This window comes from Sarcophilus harrisii, chromosome 1 (assembly GCF_902635505.1).
Source record: "Sarcophilus harrisii chromosome 1, mSarHar1.11, whole genome shotgun sequence".
Lineage (NCBI taxonomy): Eukaryota > Metazoa > Chordata > Mammalia > Dasyuromorphia > Dasyuridae > Sarcophilus > Sarcophilus harrisii.
Window position 1 is genome coordinate 246,640,474 of NC_045426.1, and position 20,591 is coordinate 246,661,064.

Here is a 20,591-nt window from a genome sequence, read left to right on the forward strand (position 1 = left end):
TAAAAAGAAATCTATTTGGAATATAGACTTAGTAATAGTATTGTTGGCTTAATTGCACTTTGGGCATTGTTACTAATTGCTCTCCAGAATGGTTAGATCATTTCACAAATCTACCAATGATGCACTAGTGTTCCAGTTTTCCTATACTTCCAATACCTTTTCTGTTATATTAGCCAATTGGAGTGGAGTTTTTTAATCTGCATTCCTCTAATCAACAGTAATTTCAAACATTTTTTCATATGACTATAGATAGCTTTGATTTCTTTGGCTGACTATATCTTTTGACCATTTATCAATTGGGGAATGACTTGTATTTTTTAATAAATTTGATTGTTCTCTTTCTATGTAAGAGATGAGCCCTTTATCAGAGATACTTGCTGTAAAAATTGTTTCTCAGCTTTCTTATCTTGGTTACATTGGGATTTTTGGTGCAAAACTAATATAGTCAGAATTACTCATTTTGCATTTCATAATGTTCTGTCTCATTCATTCTTTGAAAGATAAGCAACTCCATCCTTCTTATAGCATCAAACTTTTCCTCCATTATGTGGCAATCATCCTCCCTCTAACATACTGATCCACTCTTTTTTCAGATGCTTTTTCTTCAATTTGTACACTGAAGCCTTGCTTAAAACTGGATCTGCCTTACCTTCCAAGTGAAGTTTAGAACCTATTTCTGCCATTCAGGACTCTTTAAAGCATAATGCCAGCCTGTTTTCCTAGCCTTGTCTCATATTATGTTTGTGTATGTTATATAAGAACTAAAGAACTATAATATATATATATTATACTATATATATATAATTATACTAATATATATATAATATATATATATGTAATATATATATATATAAGAGCTAAAGAACTAGCAGCCCCCTCAGAAGACACAGTATTTTCATGTTATACTCAGTGAGTATAACCTCACTTCCCATCTTTATCTATCAAAATCCAATTTATAAATGAATTCCAGTGCCACACAGTTGATGTTAATAAAATAATCTTTCCTTTGATCTTCAGTTAATAATGTTTGTTGTAACTCTATTGCAGTTATTGGGTACATTTGTGTATTCATAATATCCTTGTTGGTCTTTTATTCCCCCACTAAATTACGAATTTATTGAGATTATCTTATCTAAAGGGGCCAAACCTTATCTAAATTTTGAACTTTCCCAACAGTTTGTTGCACACAACAAGTTCTTAATAAATTTTAATGCCCATTTATATCTGATTAAATGTTATGAGTAGTTACAAATATTAGTAAATATTTATTGAGGAATTGATAGTTATTGGAACATCTAAGGTCAGTGGTTAGACAAATTTTCACCAGTTATTATAGTCTCTTTGTATAATTAGAATATGGCTGTGAATACCACAACTTAGCTTGTATTCTTGGTGTATTTTATTGTTTTATCAGTTTATATTATTTTTCTGATAACAGTGCTTTCATGTTTATATGAATACATTTATTATCTTACAATGTTTTATAATTTTAAGCCCTTTGTAAGAAATTCCTTTATAGAACTACTTAATGTTTAGATTTCTGTGGTCTTTAAGCATTTTAATAATTTTATTTTTCTGGGTTTTTTTAAATAAGAATATTCTTGACTTACTGATCTCTTAATTCCCATTTCCCTTTAGTTTTCTATTTAGATTCTTAAAAATGAATATTTTAAAGGGAAAATTCCAAAGGTTTTAAATGTATTCCAAAAGGAAAGGGAAAATTAATGTGAATAAATATCATTCTAAAGAAAATAATTATAAACTTTAAGATACAAATTTTATTTCTGATTAGATGTTATTCTATTTCTTTATAGGAATCCACCCTCAAAAGCGTACTGAGTGCCTTATGGAATTTATCAGCACATTGCACTGAAAATAAAGCTGATATCTGTGCTGTTGATGGTGCTCTTGCATTTTTGGTTGGCACACTAACTTACCGGAGCCAAACAAATACTTTAGCCATCATTGAGAGTGGAGGTGGGATATTGCGGAATGTGTCTAGCTTGATAGCCACAAATGAGGAACACAGGTATATAGATAAATAATATTTGTATATACATGTGCATATTTCAGAATGAATTTAAATAAAAATTTTAATTCACTAGAACAAAGTATATTTATTAGTGATTATTCAAGCATGTTATTAAAAGAATACAAGACTAGCAGTCAAGAAAATGTAAATTTTGCTCCTTGCTCCACAGGGCAAGTCACTTAATCTCAATCTCTGTGAGCCTTCATAACGTTTAAATGAAATTTCAATTTCATTTAATTAGAATTTCAAATTCTAGTTAAACATGTGGTCTTAATATCATCAATTGCTTCTTTATCTAATACTTGTTTAACTGGATGTTTTATAGTTTCAGAGGCTCATAGAACTTGAAAAGATAGAATTAAATTAAGTTTTCATGAGAAGATCTACCCCCAACATTCAAAAAAGAAGACATTTGCAGCATGTAGTATATAGGAGGAAAAAATATAATGATTAGCACAAAAAAAAGGATACTTGACCCTATTAGTAAAGTTTATCAGAGCTGAAAAGATTAATTTTATTGAGGATAGTGGCTCAAATTCTTACTGATGATTATAATTTTATATAACTTAAATGCTAGTTAGTGAGACTGCTAGAATGTCAGAATGTTTATTTCAAACTCAAGGAGCACCTAAAAACTACTCTATTATACACTTGGGAAAATGAGGGAAGAAGGAGAAAGGTACAAGGAATGATTAGTGCAGGAACCTGGAGATTCACTAGTGCGATATATTCTAAATCTAGTGTCTGTTTTCTAACTTACTACACTTGAAAGAGAAGACCAGGTTCAGAATATTCATCTGCTATTCACTGGCTGTGCCAGTAGATCCTCACCAACCAAGTCAAAAGGTCGCTGACTTGGGAAATATTAATATTCATCTGCTTCTTGTTAAAGTCAGAAAGAATAACAAGCCTAGAGTCAATTGCACCAAAGAATGTTGGGCAGGGGTTTCTGGATCTTGGCAGGGAGAGTATCTAGTTGTTCTAAAGAGATTTCTTAAAGAAAGTGAAAAATTCTCAAAATGAAGCTAATTTTAATTCAGATTAACATATATATATATATATATATATATATATATATATAATGTATATGTAAAATGAACATAGATGTGTGTGTTCCTATGAACATGTTATTTTATTTGCATATATATATATGTGTGTGTGTGTGTGTGTGTGTAATACTTTTTTCTTATAATACAGCACTTCTTTGGTACCAAAAAGAGCAGATCTATAAAATGAAAAAAATGATAATGGGGTTCCACATCTCTGAAAAAAATTAGGAATTTGTGACTTAAAAATCCTCAGTATATTATAACTCATTGAATTCTTGGTATAGCACATATAGAGAGTTGCCTTTCTATTTTCCCCAACCCTTTCCAAGAAATGCAGATAGTTTAACCCAGAGGTGCTTTTTAACTCCTTCCCCACGTTTCTTCTTCACCATGCCTTTGGCAGTCTGGTGATGTCTATGAACCCCTTCTCATAATAATGTTTTAAAATGCATAAAATAAAGTATATATAATATTACAAAGGAAACCAATTATATCCAAATGTAACTTGAAAAATATTTTTAGGGGCAGCTGGATGGTGCAGTGGATAAGAGCACTAGCCCTGAAGTCAGAAAAACTTTCAAATCCAGCCTTAGGCACTTAGCACACTAGCTGTGTGATCCTGGGCAAGTCACTTAACCCCAATTGCCCCATCAAAAAAATAATAATAATTAAAAAAAAAAAAAAGTCCACACGAAGTTTAGAATCCCTGGTTTATCCTGTGTACAAACATGCTTTTCTCTCTTGGCCTATGTAGTAGGAATAATCAACTATATGATTTTGAAGGATCTTCTTAAATTTGAAAGAAGTGATATCTGTTAATATAGTAAATAGTATCTACTTTTCAAAAGAAGAAAAATGGTCTTTGAGGAAATGAGGTGAGCTGGTAAAACAATGTTTATATTGACTTGTTCTTTGATTTCAGCCTATCCAGTCAAAGTTATTTTAAAAGATAGCTTTTAGGGAATAAAAAAAAAGCAATTGAAGAGTTGTTGGATTTTTTTTTTTTTTTTTTTTTTTTGGAAGTCAGAGATTACTTGGCCTATTATGAAGCAACCAATGTCATTTTTTAAAGAGATTTTGCTTATATTGATTAATATGTATTCTTTAAATTAACCTTAATAATGTTTGCTTTACTCTTTTTCTTTTTTATTTTAGGCAAATATTGAGAGAAAATAGTTGCTTACAAACCTTGTTGCAGCACTTAAAGTCTCATAGTTTGACAATAGTAAGCAATGCTTGTGGAACTTTGTGGAATCTCTCAGCAAGAAACACTAAAGACCAAGAAGCATTATGGGACATGGGGGCAGTTAGTATGCTTAAGAATCTAATTCACTCAAAGCACAAAATGATTGCTATGGGCAGTGCAGCAGCATTGAGGAACCTTATGGCAAACAGACCTGCAAAATATAAGGATGCCAATATTATGTCTCCTGGTTCAAGCTTGCCATCTCTTCATGTCAGAAAGCAAAAAGCACTAGAAGCAGAATTAGATGCTCAACATTTATCTGAGACTTTTGATAATATTGACAATTTAAGTCCCAAGACGTCTCATCGCAATAAACAGAGGCATAAACAAAATTTATATAGTGAATATGCTTTTGATATTAATCGTCATGAGGAGAATAGGTCAGACAATTTTAATACTGGAAATATGACGGTACTTTCACCATATTTGAATACTACAGTCTTGCCAGCATCTTCATCAAGAACAAATTTGGAAAGCTCTCGATCTGAAAAAGACCGGAGCTTGGACAGAGAACGAGGAATTGGACTAAACACCTTTCATCCAGCAACAGAAAATTCTGGAAATTCTTCAAAGAGAATTGGATTGCAGATCTCTACTGCTACAGCCCAGATTGCTAAAGTCATGGAAGAAGTATCAGGAATTCATGTACAAGAAGATCAAGGTTCAGGATCGTCAACAGAATTACATTGTATAGCAGAAGACAGGAGCACATTGAGAAGAGCATCTGCTACCCTTGCACATTCAAACACTTATAACTTTCCCAAATCAGATAATTCAAATAGAACATGTCCTATGCCTTATGCCAAAATGGAATACAAGAGATCTTCAAATGATAGTTTAAATAGTGTTAGTAGCAGTGATGGCTATGGTAAAAGAGGTCAAATGAAACCCTCTATTGAATCCTATTCTGGGGATGATGAAAGTAAATTTTGTAGTTATGGACAGTATCCTGCTGATTTGGCTCATAAAATTCATAGTGCAAATCATATGGATGATAATGATGAAGAATTAGATACCCCAATAAATTATAGCCTTAAATATTCAGATGAACAGTTAAATTCTGGAAGACAGAGTCCTTCACAGAATGAAAGATGGGCAAGACCAAAACATATAATAGAAGATGAAATCAAACAAAATGAGCAGAGACAGTCAAGGGGTCAAAATGCATCCTTTTCTGCTTATAGTGAAAGTACTGATGAGAAACATATCAAGTTTCAGTCCCGTTTTGGACAGCAAGAATGTGTGTCTCCATATAGATCAAGGGGAGCCAATGGATCAGAACAAAATCGAGTTAATTCAAATCATGGACTTAATCAGAAAGTTAACCAGTCTTTGTGTCATGAAGATGATTATGATGAAGATAAACCAACCAACTACAGTGAACGTTATTCTGAAGAGGAACAGCATGAGGAAGAAGAGAGACCAACAAATTATAGCATAAAATATAATGAAGAAGAACATCATGTAGATCAACCTATTGATTATAGTTTAAAATATACAGCAGATATTACTCCCTCCTCACAGAAGCCATCTTTTTCATTTTCAAAAAGTTCATCTGTACAAAGTAATAAAACAGATCACATCTCTTCAAGTGGTGGGAATACATCAACTGCTTCAGCTAGTACCAAAAGGCAGAATCACCTTCATCCAAGTTCAGCACAGAATAGAAGTGGTCAGACTCAGAAGACTGCCTCTTGTAAAGCTACTTCTATTAATCAGGAAACAATACAGACTTACTGTGTGGAAGATACACCAATATGTTTTTCAAGATGTAGTTCATTATCTTCTTTGTCATCTGCTGAAGATGAAATAGGACGGGATCAGACAACCCGTGGGACAGAGACTTCTAATAATCTACAGATAGCCGAACTGAAAGAAAACAGTGGAAGTGTGTCAACTGATGATACAATTAGTGAAGTTCCATCAACATCACAACATATTCGAACCAAAGCCAACAGACTCCAAACTACTAGTTTATCTCCTTCAGATTCAGCCAGACATAAAGCTGTTGAGTTTTCTTCAGGTGCCAAGTCTCCAGCAAAAAGTGGCGCTCAGACACCTAAAAGTCCCCCAGAGCATTATGTTCAAGAGACTCCACTTATGTTTAGCAGATGTACTTCAGTCAGTTCACTAGATAGTTTTGAGAGTCGTTCAATTGCAAGTTCTGTTCAAAGTGAACCCTGCAGTGGAATGGTAAGTGGCATCATAAGCCCTAGTGACCTTCCAGACAGTCCTGGACAAACTATGCCACCAAGTAGAAGTAAAACCCCACCTCCTGTTCAAGCTGTACAAACTAAGAGAGAGGTAACAAAAAGTAAAGTATCTAACACTGAAAAGAGAGAAAGTGGGCCTAGGCAAGCTGCTGTAAATGCTGCAGTTCAGAGAGTCCAGGTGCTACCTGATGCTGACACCTTGTTACATTTTGCTACAGAAAGTACTCCTGATGGATTTTCTTGTTCATCTAGTTTAAGTGCTTTGAGCCTTGATGAACCTTTTATACAGAAAGATGTGGAATTAAGAATAATGCCCCCTGTGCAGGAAAATGACCATGGAAACGAAACCGAGCCAGAGCAGCTAGAAGATGTAAGTGAAAATAAGGAGAAAAAGGCAGAGAAACCTATTGAATCTGAGAAAGATATACTGGATGACTCTGATGATGATGATATTGAAATATTAGAAGAATGTATTATTTCTGCTATGCCAACAAAATCTTCACGTAAAGCCAAAAAGCCCTCACAAGCTGCTTCAAAAATACCTCCTCCAGTGGCAAGGAAACCAAGTCAGCTGCCTGTGTACAAACTTCTTCCGTCACAGAACAGATTGCAAGCTCAAAAACATGTTAGTTTTACTCCTGGAGATGATATGCCACGAGTATATTGTGTAGAAGGCACACCTATAAACTTTTCCACAGCTACATCTCTAAGTGATCTCACAATAGAATCACCTCCAAATGAATTGGCCGTTATTGAGAGTACTGGCACAGCAGGAGCACAATTAGAGTTTGAAAAAAGAGATACTATTCCTACAGAAGGCAGAAGTACAGATGACATTCAAACAGGAAAAATTCCAAATATAACTACCTCTGCATTAGATGACAATAAAACAGAAGAAGGTGAAATCCTTGCTGAGTGTATTAATTCAGCTATGCCTAAAGGAAAGAGTCATAAGCCTTTCCGTGTGAAGAAGATAATGGATCAGATTCAACAAGCATCAACATCTTCATCTGGAAATAGTAAAAGCCCACTAGACAATGAGAAAAAGAAACCTACATCACCAGTAAAGCCAATGCCACAAAGTGTTGAATATCGAACTCGTATAAGAAAAAATGCAGAATCAAAAAATTTGAATATTGAAAGATCTTACTCAGATAACAAGGACTCAAAGAAACTGAATTTGAAAAACAATCCAAGAGACTTTATTGATAAGCTTCCAAATAATGAAGAGCGTGTGAGAGGAAGCTTTACTTTTGATTCTCCACATCACTATACACCTATTGAGGGAACTCCTTACTGTTTCTCACGAAATGATTCTTTGAGTTCTCTTGACTTCGATGATGATGATGTTGACCTTTCCAGGGAAAAGGCAGAGTTGAAAGGAAAAGAAGCTAAGGAAACAGAAACTAAAGTTAATAACCATATAGAACTAACATCAAACCAACAGCCCAGTAATAGAACACAGATTTGTACAAAACAACCAATAGATAGAAATCAGTCTAAACCCTTGCTGCAGAAGCAGTCCACTTTTCCTCAACCATCCAAAGATTTGCCAGACAGAGGAGCAGCCACAGATGAAAAGTTACAGAATTTTGCAATTGAAAATACCCCAGTTTGTTTTTCTCGAAACTCATCTCTGAGTTCTCTCAGTGACATTGACCAGGAAAATAACAATAACAAAGAAAGTGAACCTACTAAACAGACTGAGCCACCTGATTCACAGGTAGAAACAAGTAGACCTCAGACATCAGGTTATGCTCCTAAATCATTCCATGTTGAAGATACCCCAGTGTGTTTTTCAAGAAATAGTTCACTTAGTTCTCTTAGCATAGATTCTGAAGATGACCTTTTACAGGAATGTATCAGTTCTGCAATGCCAAAAAAGAAAAGGCCATCAAGGTTCAAAGGTGATGATGAAAAACCTAGTGCTAGGAACATGGATGGTATATTAGTAGAAGATTTGACATTAGATTTAAGAGACATACAGAGACCTGATTCAGAACATGGTTTTTCTCCTGATTCAGAAAACTTTGATTGGAAAGCTATTCAAGAAGGTGCAAATTCTATAGTTAGTAGTTTACATCAGGCTGCTGCTGCTGCTTGTTTATCTAGACAAGCTTCATCTGATTCTGATTCCATTCTTTCACTAAAGTCAGGTATTTCTCTTGGATCACCATTTCATCTTACACCTGATCAAGAGGAAAAACCCTTTACGAGTAACAAAGGCCCACGAATTCTAAAGCCAGGTGAGAAAAGTACATTGGAAACTAAAAAAATAGAGTCTGAAAATAAAGGAATCAAAGGAGGAAAGAAAGTTTATAAAAGTTTGATCACTGGAAAAGTTCGTTCTAATTCAGAAGTTTCAAGCCAGTTGAAACAACCCCTGCAAACAAACATGCCTTCAATTTCTCGAGGAAGGACAATGATTCACATTCCAGGAATCCGAAATAGCTCTTCAAGTACAAGTCCAGTTTCGAAAAAGGGACCATCCCTCAAAACCCCAGCTTCCAAAAGTCCCAGTGAGGGCCCAGCATCTAGTACTTCTCCTAGAGGAGGTAAACCAGCAGTGAAATCAGAATTAAGTCCTTTGACCAGGCAGACATCCCAACCAGGTGGTTCAAGTAAAGGACCTTCTAGATCAGGATCTAGAGATTCAACTCCTTCAAGACCATCCCAGCAACCATTGAGTAGACCTATGCAGTCTCCAGGAAGAAACTCAATTTCTCCTGGTAGAAATGGAATAAGTCCTCCTAACAAATTATCTCAATTGCCCCGAACATCATCCCCCAGTACTGCATCAACTAAGTCCTCAGGTTCAGGGAAAATGTCATATACATCTCCAGGAAGACAGATGAGCCAGCAAAACCTTAATAAACAAACAGGTTTATCCAAGAATACCAGTAATATACCCAGAAGTGAATCTGCCTCCAAAGGACTAAATCAGATAACTAGCAGCAATGGAACAAATAAAAAAGTTGAACTTTCTAGAATGTCTTCGACCAAATCTAGTGGAAGTGAATCTGACAGATCAGAAAGACCTGTTTTGGTACGTCAGTCAACTTTCATCAAAGAAACTCCAAGCCCAACACTGAGAAGAAAATTGGAAGAGTCTGCATCATTTGAATCTTTGTCTTCATCTTCTAGACCAGAGTCTCCTACTAGATCCCAGGTACAAACTCCAGTTTTAAGTCCATCCCTTCCTGATATGTCTTCATCTACACATTCATCCATTCAGACTGGTGGTTGGCGGAAACTCCCACCTAATCTTAATCCTGCTATAGAATTTAATGATGGAAGATCAACAAAGCGCCATGATATAGCTCGCTCCCATTCTGAGAGCCCTTCTAGACTTCCAATTAATAGGTCAGGAACTTGGAAACGTGAACACAGTAAGCATTCATCATCACTTCCTCGTGTAAGCACTTGGAGAAGAACTGGAAGTTCCTCTTCAATTCTCTCTGCTTCATCAGAATCCAGTGAAAAGGCAAAAAGTGAAGATGAAAAACATGTGAGCTCATTTCTAGGAACAAAACAGACTAAAGAAAACCAAGGGCCAGCAAAAGGAACTTGGAGAAAAATAAAAGAAAATGAAATGGCTCCTACAAGTAGTGTTTCCCAGGTTACTTCCTCAGGTGCTACAAATGGTGCAGATTCAAAGACTTTAATTTATCAAATGGCACCTGCTGTCTCCAAGACAGAAGACGTGTGGGTAAGAATTGAGGATTGTCCCATTAATAACCCTAGATCAGGAAGATCTCCTACTGGAAACACCCCCCCAGTGATTGACACTGTTTCAGAGAAAGTTAATTCTAGTAATAAAGATCCAAAAGATAATCAGGGAAAACCAAATGGGGGTAATGGCAGTAGTAGTGCTCCTGCTCGCACTGTAGGCTTAGAAAACCGTCTGAATTCTTTCATTCAGATAGATAGCCCAGACAAAAAGGCTACTGAGACAAAATCAGGACAAGGAAATATTGTCCCCACACCAGAGACTAGTGAAACTTCTATTACTGAGCGTACACCATTCAGTTCTACCAACTCAAGCAAGCACAGTTCACCTAGTGGAACTGTTGCTGCTAGGGTAACACCTTTCAATTACAATCCAAGTCCTAGGAAAAGCAGTGCAGATAGCAGTTCAGCCCGCCCATCACAGATCCCTACACCAGTAAATAACAGCACAAAAAAGCGAGATTCAAAAACTGAAAACACAGAATCTAGTGGAGCTCAAAGCCCTAAACGCCATTCTGGGTCTTACCTGGTAACTTCTGTTTAAAAGAAATAAAATTAAAGAAAATTATGTATTATTTACAACCGTTATATAGAAATTTTGTTTCAAATGAAACTAAAAAAGAATTTTGTGTAAATAGGTTGATTCTTGCGAGAGGGTCTTTGTTCTGGAAGCCATATTTAATAGTATACTTTGTTTTCACTGGTCATATTTTGGAGGGACACTTGATAGTTTAGAGGAAAATTGGTAAAGCAAGTATATTTGTACAGAATGTTTTACATGTATTTAAGTAGCATCCCATACCATGATCCTTTAATTATTGCTTGTCTTAAAATAATGAACATTACAGATAGAGGGTACAATATAATTGCTGTATATCAATCATTTCTAGATTTAAAATGATTAAATTTACATCAGGGAAAAATTGGTATTTATGCAAAAAAAAACTCTGTTTAGTATACTCAAGAGTCCATCTAATACAAAAATTAATCATGTGACTGTGAAATTCACAGTAATATGGTTCCAGATGAACAAATTTTCCCAGCTTGCTCTTCTGCATGAATGAAACTGATGGTTCAATTTCTGAAGTAATGATTAACAGTTCTGTGGTCACATAATGTGCATAGATAGGTATGGTGTAAAAATTTACACTAGTTTGTGCTCTTAAAAGAAAAAAAAAGAAAATCTGTGTAACAATAAAACCTTGAATGAAATTATTTTACCTGAATTAGATTTTATCTGAAAGTAGGTAGAATTAATTTTTGCTATGCTGTAACTTGTTGTATATTCTGGTATTTGAGGTGAGATGGCTGCTCTTTTATTAATGAGACATGGGTTGTGTCTCAAAAGAAACTAAATGAACAATTTAGAATAAATTATTGCTGTATGTAAAATGTGTGTTACTGAAGTCTGTATTTGAAGGGTCTTATTTCACATTTGCTTAGTCATTTTAAAAGCTTATATGCAGTTTCTTCAAGCCCTATGCATTTAGAGTAAAATTTCTCCTGCTGTAATAAAGCAGCTTGTTGAAGAAAGCTGTATAGATTATGCAGTGGCACTTATTCCTAAATTTACTTCCTTTGTTCCTTTGTATGATAAGATTTGAAAGTGTCTACCAATGTTTCTTGCTGTTTAATAGTTTTCCATTTTTACTGTTTTCTGAAAGATAATCTTTCATTATAAAGAATCTCTCACTTAAAATAAATTCACTTAGCAGAATTCTGAATTTAAAGAATTCATTAATTTAATTATATATTTATTGTTAAGAAATAATACTTTCCAAACAACAGAAATTGATTGAACAGGAAATAATCACTGGTGATTCATTTCAAAATCATTTGTGTCTGAAGTCATATCGTTGGCTGGAACATGAAATCACTAATTAGAAAGAAGAAACAGTCAGAATCATTATCAGATTAGAAGAAAGGATAAAGTTCTGGGAAGTTAGAATAACAGTTAATATTTATATGACCATTTATTATATCCAGATACTGTGCTGACTGCTTTACAAATGTTACCTCATTTGATCCTCACAACCATCATGGGAAGTAGTTGCTGTTATCATCCTGTGTTTGGAGTCACACAACTAGTATCTGAAACCAAATTTGAACTTAAGTCCCTGACTCCAAGCCCAACACTCTATGCATTACCTACCTGTCCAGTTAGAAAAAACTCCCCCGCGATTCAAATATCTGTTAACCCTGGGGGGGAGGGGGGGAAATAGATAAAAGGAAGTTCACTTCGATTATGATTATTTTTAAATGTTTTATTAGTACATTTTTACTCTGAACTACTTCTAAATAATCTTATAGCACTATAAGGGGAAAAACTGACAATGTTAACTTTCAAATTGTAATACAAATTTTTGCAAATAGCATCCTGCTTTTTTCTATAGAAAAAGAGAAATCCATTGCCATAATCCTAGTGAAGTGTAACCATTTATAAAAACAATTCAAATAAGACTGAGTCTTTCCATGTGTCACTATAGTCAGCAAATAGGCATGGTGGCTAAGGGCAACCTGGTTTTGAGCCCAATCCCATTTGTAAAATCTTTTGGATGAGGTTGATAAAATTACGGTTCTACATGCCTTGAAAAGTAAGCAGGAACCTAAGCCTGCAGAAAGTCTGGTGTGAGACCCAATTGCATTCATAATTGAAACTATATGGATAACAAACATACGAATGGAACAAATTTGCCAGTATTTCTAAATGATCTAGTAGAGCCTCATTCATCACTCCTGACAAAACAACCACTTTTAGACTCTACACAAAGAATAACAAAAGAGAAATACAGCTGGTGGTTGAAACAATTTCAAAGGTATACAAGGATTTTTTTTAATCTCTCGGAGGAGAAGGTTACAAAAGAATTGAAAATTGATCAGTTTTGTTTTTTTTAATGGTCAAGGAAACAAGCAACTAACAACCATATAAATTCCTCACTTTCATAAGATCATTGAGAATAATGTATATCCAGAGCATCTCTAGAGGCAGAGGAGAAATGACTTTTGTGGCCAATTTTTCTATAGCAAACCATAGCTTCACATTCATATAGTTGAATTATAGAAAATGCAAGATACTGCTGTGTGAGATTATAATTAAGCATTCATTCAGATTAGTAGGATGGATTTAAAAAGTTTTCTCCCTTTCAAAGTATATGATACTGTGATTCTTCAATCAAGCAAGTTTTTATCTAAATAGGATATACCACATACTGTGTGCTAAGTGTTGGAGATACAAAGATAAACATTTGCTTTCAAGAATTTTTATGAGAAAGACTCCCATTTTTATGAGAAAGACTTTTATAGCATTTTAAGGTTTGTAAAATGTCTTATATATATATATCTCATTCTATACTACAACCATGGAAGGTAGGAAACTGAAGGAGACCAAAAGGTTAAATGACTTTTCTACAGCTAAGAAATGTTCAGATTTGAGTTTGGTCTTCCTGATTCCAGGTTCAGTACTCTATCCACTTCAGAATCCTAGCTATAGTCATTTGTACATTATCTACAACAATGATTTATATAAAAGACTTGTAAATTGTAAATGGCAGCTTTAGAGGGAAAGTATTGCTGGAGAAAAGGAAACAAGGAAAGATTTCCTGAAAAGCATAGGATTTGAGATATTTTCTAGGGAGTTAGAAGACAAAGGTAAAGAAGGATAGTCTTCCAGCCACCTGTGTCAAGGAAATTTTAAGAGGAGAGAATGTCCAGAAGTGGGTGATTGACAGTATTAAGAGCTACAGATAGGTCAGAAAAGATGTGACTTCTAACAGCCTTTTCACAATTATCAAGAGATAATTGGTAACTGAATAAATATAGTCAGTTAGCATTTATTTAGTGGGTATGTTCCAAGCTCTGTGCTGAGTAGTGAAAATACAAAGGCCAAAAGACAGCTTTTACACTCTAGATGGTATTGGTCTAATGAGAGAGAGGATGCAAACTATGTACAAATAAGATAAAATTGGTGATAACAGAGAAGGCTCCAGCATTAAGAGGAATCAGGAAAGACTTCTTATAATAGAAGAGATTTTAACTGGGCCTTGAAGGAAGCCAGGAAGTGGAGAGGAGGACAGGTATTCCAGGGATAGGAAATAGCCAATGAAAATAGAGTCTGCAGATAAAATCTCATAAAAAAAAAATTAACAGGAAGCCACTGTCTCTGAATTGAAAATTCGGGGGTTAGGGGAAGATGTTATGTGTAAGACTGGAAAAGTAGGAAGAGATCAACTCAAAAAGGGCTTTGAAAGCCAAACACTTGTATATTTTAATCCTAGAGGTGATAGGAAACCATTGGAGTTTACTCCTGGGGCGAGGGAGATATGGCCAGATTTGTGCTTTAGAAAGATTAATTTGCCAATAGTGGAGGGTGGAAAAAGGGAGAGAAGAGGCAGGAAGAACAATCAGTGTTGAAGTAGTTCAAGCATGAAGTAAGAAGACCCTTAAGGTGGTTTTAGTATCAGATGTGAGGAAAGGGGTATATAGAAGATAGCATAAAAATAAAATAAACAGACTTTGGCAACAAATTATATATGGGAAATAAAAGAATCAAAGATAACATCCATATTTAAAGCCTAGATTATTGGGAGAATTGGTCTTAACAGGGAAATTCAGAAGTGATGGATGTTTTGGGTAGAAAGATAAATTTAGTTTTGGACATGTTGAATTTAAGATAACTACTGGTTATTTAGTTTAAGATATCTAATAATTGAAGTCTGGAGATTAATAGAGATTAGACTGAATAAGTAGAATAAGACATAATTTCATCAACACAATTGAAACAATGGGATTTGATGAAATCACCAAGGGAAATGGAGGCAGAAGTGTGTCCAGAACTCTGGTGGATACTCACCTTTGGCAAATATGATCTGAATAAAGATCCAGTGAAAGGAGACTGAGGAGCAGACTGATTGATAGAGAACTACAGTAGTGTTAGGAAAAAAAAAAACAAACAAAAAACGTAGAGAAAATAGGATTTTTAGAATAAAGTGATCAACAGCTTCAGAAATGTTAAAAAGAAAGAGGATGGGGGAAGGTCATTTGCTTCAGCAATTAAAAGTATTAACTTTGGAAAGAGTTGTTTTAGTTGAGTGATGAGGTGGGAAGCAATTCTAATAGGGAATTAAAATACACATGAAGGAACCTATTGTAGATGGGCTTCTCAAGGAGTTTAACCACAAAAGGGAAAAGACATGAAAGATTTAGTGTGATGAAGTTTTAAGTAGCAAAGAGCCTTTGAGAGGATGAGAATGATGGGTCAGTCTTCTGAAGAAGGAGGAATGAGATCCTTTGCGTGTATTGAAGGAGTTAGCAAAGAGAAAGACTACCTGTGTTCACATGAAATGAGTGAAGGAGGTGACAGTGGCAGGAGATGCCTAGTTGATGCAAATAAGGTGTAGAAAAGAGGGAGAGGGAGCTCTTAGTAACTGACCTCAGTTTTTTTTTTTTTTGTTTTGTTTTGTTTTTTTTAGCACATGAGACAAGCTTCTCAATTGAAAGTGTGAAGAGGAGGAGCCACAGAAAATTTAAGAGGAAATGAAAAGGTTTTGAAAGTCATTGTGGAGATCAGAAGCAAGATTGCAGTTGATTTAGAATTGAGTGAAAAGAGAAGAACTGGAAGGACAAAGTGTAGATAGCTTTCTTAAATTGTCTACCTTGAGGTTTAGATTTAGGGAACCAAAGTGAAATTAGGGTTTCTGGTGGTCAGGGACTTAAATGATAAGATCTAATGGCAGGTTCAGGGAACCAAATGGAGAGATTTGGCTCCTCTGAAAGCCCGTGGGATTCTTAGCAAGGGTCGGGAGTTTTGGAGATTCCCTTCTGGCGGCGCAGAGATTCTCTGTAAAGGAATTTACAGACCTGAAAACCTAGATTGATAAAAGGGTTTATTATGGGGATTGGAAGTAAAGTCTGCTTAGGGAAATAGGTGAGGGTAAAAAGAGGATGGCACCAGAAAGAATATTCCAGTGGACAGAGACCCTTAGCCTGCCAAGCATAGGGCTGGCATGTTTGGAACCTCTGCAAAGGGAGGATTTTAGTTTGACTCTTTTATAATAGGGGGCTTTGGCTACAAACTAAAGGGGGCTCGTGGATGGAGTTGACTCCCAAGTTGGCTCCTCCCTGGGTTTCAGCTTGAGCTGGAATTTGAATTGAATTCAATGAGTTTCAGGACTGAACTGACCCCACCCAGATAATAAAGGTGAAACTGTTCCTCCGTGGAACCCCTCACTGAGGCAGAGTTGAAGATTTTCTCCTTTAAGCATTTTCAGAGTTTCGGGGTCCCCTCTTCAACCTGAGAAGAGAAGGAGAAATAATAGCTAGCCTGAATGGTTGGATCAAATGAGATTTGTTGTTAAGATCCTTGGGTGCTTGGGAGGCAGCAGGGATGCATTCAATTGATCAAAAAAGATCGAAGATTAGATAGAAAATGAAGATAATTAAAGGTCTGTGAAGGCCTCAATTTTTTAAAAAAGAAAATGAAATTTCTCACCTACAAGATTGTAGGGGGAGGAGTGCTATGGGAGGCTTAAGCAGAATTTAAAAGGTTTAAAATGATAACTATAGTGAATTTCAAATGTATTGAGGAGATATAAAAAGATTATCTTAATGAAGTAAGGGTTCATTTTAAATTATAGTACATAATTTGTAATGGACTGTCAGAAGTGTGAGAAGTTGTTTTTCCAAGGATGTTGTTAGAACAGGATAAGGGGAGGGAGAGGTGAAATATCTTGAGGGGATGTCTCCAATTACCTGTAAGTTGAGGAACTGGTTAGATAACCAGTTCTAAATTCCTAAAGAAGGGGGTTTAGGGTTAAATTGACCCAAATCAGCTGTGGTCAGTTACAAAGCATAAGTCTTTTTAAGGGGATTGTAAATCCAACCTAATTGCCCTGGAGGGTGAATCTGACCAATTGTGACTTATATTGTATCCAACCTAATTAATATTGGATAGTAAATCTGACCAATTGTCACCAAATCTGACCAAGCTAAACCTTAAAGGGAGGGTTAAAAAACCGAGCTACCAGTATAAAGTTTGCTCCCTCAAAATAGTGTCTATGTCACTGAATAAAGAATTCTTCTCTCACTCCAAAGAGCACTGGTTGTAACACAACTCCTGGACCAACTTGCAACTGGGAAAGCAGTGGAGCAGTGGCAACTCATCTCGGGCTTACTTCCCAATCCTGCTAGCTCCATGGAGTCCTTTGATAACAGGACAAACATAGTTCTGTGATTTTCTTTTCAGCAACTTTTTAAATAAAAAAGATCATGGGAGATATTAAGAGTAATAAGAAGCTGGCCTTAGGCAAGGCAAACAAGAGGGCAAAGGACTCTAGTAGAGAATAGAGTTGAACTGGTTCACTATTAAGTCAAAATAGGAAAGGGATTACACAACCAGTTCAAAAATTATGGCCTGAAAAAGAAAGACTGGAAGTCACAGTGAAGAGGGATAGGGTTATGAATCGTAAGACATAGTAAAAGATAGAATAAAAGATTATAAAGAAATTTGGATTTCATGAACATACAAGGGGAACATATGGGCATTGGCAAGATCAAAGATATAACTATTTTGTTCCAATTGGACCCTAAGGGGTAGGTGCCCACTTTTGCCTCAGTTTTTCCTACTATAATAATATCAATGTAGTGAAGCATTATAGTGCCAAAGTCAAGTTGGAGCTTGACCATTTTGCCATCCTATTCATTGGTGGCAAATGGCAGGAATTATTAAAATATATATATTTTTAAATTATAGTAACTTTTTATTGACAGAATCCATGCCAGGGTATTTTTTTTTTACAACATTATCCCTTGCACTCACTTCTGTTCTGATTTTTCCCTCCCACCCTCCACCCCCTCCCCTAGATGGCAAGCAGTCCTATATATGTTGAATATATCCTAGTATATCCTAGATACAATGTATGTGTGCAGATCCAAACAGTTTTCTTGTTGCACAGGGAGAATTGGATTCAGAAGGTAGAAATAACCCAGGAAGAAAAACAAAAATGCAAACAGTTTACATTCATTTCCCAATGTTTTTTTTCTTTGGGTGTAGCTGCTTCTGTCCATCATTGATCAATTGAAACTGAATTAGGTCTCTTTGTCAAAGAAATCCACTTCCATCAGATTATATCATCATACAGTATCGTTGTTGACATATATAATGATCTCTTGGTTCTGCTCATTTCACTTAGCATCAGTTCATGTAATTCTCTCTAAGCTTCTCTGTATTCATCTTGCTGGTCGCTTCTTACACAACAATAATATTCCATAACATTCATATACCACAATTTACCCAACCATTCTCCAGTTGATGGGCATCCATTCAGTATCCAGCTTCTAGCCACTACAAACAGGGCTGCCACAAACATTTTGGCACATACTGGTCCCTTTCCCTTCTTTAGTATCTCCTTGGGGTATAAGCCCAGTAGAAACACTGCTGGATCAAAGGGTATGCACAGTTTGATAACTTTTGGGGCATAATTCCAGATTGCTCTCCAGAATGGTTGGATTCGTTCACAGTTCCACCAACAATGTATCAGTGTCCCAGTTTTCCCACATCCCCTCCAACACTCATCATTATTTTTTCCTGTCATCTTAGCCAATCTGACAGGTGTGTAGTGGTATCTCAGAGTTGTCTTAATTTGCATTTCTCTGATTAATAATGATTTGGAACACTCTTTCATATGAGTGGTAATGATTTCAATTTCATCATCTGAAAATTGTTCATATCCTTTGACTATTTATCAATTGGAGAATGGCTTGGTTTCTTATAGAGTCAGCTCTCTATATATTTTGGAAATGAGGCCTTTATCAGAACCTTTAACTGTGAAGATGTATTCCCAGTTTGTTGCTTCCCTTCTAATCTTGTTTACATTAGTTTTGTTTGTACAGAAGCTTTTTAATTTGATGTAATCAAAATTTTCTATTTTGTGATCAATAATGGTCTCTAGTTCGTCTTTAGTCACAAATTTCTTCCTCTTCCACAAGTCTGAGAGATAAACTATCCTATGTTCCTCCAATTTGTTTATAATCTTGTTCTTTATGTCTAAATCATGGACCCATTTTGATCTTATCTTGGTATATGGTGTTAAGTGTGGGTCCATGCTATTAAAATATTCTTGTGGCAGGACAGGAAAAGTATCCCTGCCAAGTAATATCAAATTGGGTTTTATTAGACTTCTTTAAGGAGATTTGGGCATTGACCATTTCTTTCACAGAATACTATTTACTAGGTATAAGTCACCAGAATTTTTCAATCACAGCCACCGTGCTCTGACACAGTAGGAGCAGTGGTATCTATCATTTGATTTAGTACAATAGTCAATAGAAACAAAATGCCATCAGCTTTTCTGTTTGACCACACTGGACTGTTGAAAAGACAGTATTACTCTAGCATCTAATGATGCTTTTTAATTTCTTTTTAATTGAATAATTTTTTTAAATTGAAGCTGTGATTATCTAACTGGAATTCCATACTTAGTGCTTGAATGGAAATACTTTGGAGAGAAGAGCAACTGGGTTGAAGGGAGAAAGTGGATTAATTATTAATTGCTACCTGCCCTATAGCAAGTAGATGATAATCAATCATGGTGAATTGTGGTCAACAGGCATGTCAGTCTGTCCCTGAGAAGCCACTCACTAGGTCTATGTGTATGGCATAGTCTTCATTAGAAATTGATACAATTAGTTTGAATGACTGGAGTTACAATTTACTGCAGTACCGCTACAATTGTATATTTATCTTCATTCCCAATATCATAAAACCGGGAATACCTGCTTTCTGTCTCAAGTTAGAAATTGCTTCTCTGTGAATGGACAATCACCTGTCTAAAGCAAATGGGAAATCCCTGCAAATGGATGTTTCCTTAATGATCATGTAACTTCTAATAGGGCAAATTCTGGATATTTATAGCAAGTCTGCCCCTATTGCTCCCTTCCCCTTCTGGATGAGAACTACCTGATGGGAAGTAGCTAAGGAATAGAATTCTTGTCTTCCTTCATGTTAATTGTTCCAGAGCAATTTATCATTCAATATCCTGATAAGATTTTTTTTGGGAAACCTTGATCACTGAATGCTTTTGTAACAAAGCCTCCTAGACATCTGGTCACCAAGCCCCACTGGGAAATTCTCGTCTCTATGACACTTTCTTTCCCCCTTCTTCAAAAAGTGATCTGAATAAATGTGCTATTCATATCCTGTTGCAGCCACCAGTTTTATAGTGTAATGAAAAGTGACAGCCATACAAAGATAGGCTTAAAGAAACGTTATTGCTAATCCAGAACCGTTATTAGAGACAGACTCAATGTATGACCTGTCTGCCCCGTGA

General features: G+C 35.6%; 1 protein-coding gene across 7 annotated transcripts in view; it reads left to right on the plus strand.

The window, feature by feature from the left end:
* The window catches only part of APC (APC regulator of WNT signaling pathway), a 112,837-nt gene extending 97,601 nt beyond the window's left edge, over positions 1-15,236 (plus strand). For 6 of the 7 annotated variants that reach the window (XM_031939445.1, XM_031939397.1, XM_031939410.1 and 3 more), the window contains 2 exons: positions 1,815-2,029; positions 4,237-10,813. In XM_031939445.1, the coding sequence (XP_031795305.1) occupies positions 1,815-2,029; positions 4,237-10,813 (6,792 nt within the window). Of the gene's footprint in view, positions 1-1,814; positions 2,030-4,236 lie in introns of all 7 variants that reach the window. The other variant, XM_031939427.1, reaches the window with a different exon arrangement.
* Positions 15,237-20,591: the final 5,355 nt, after the last annotated feature.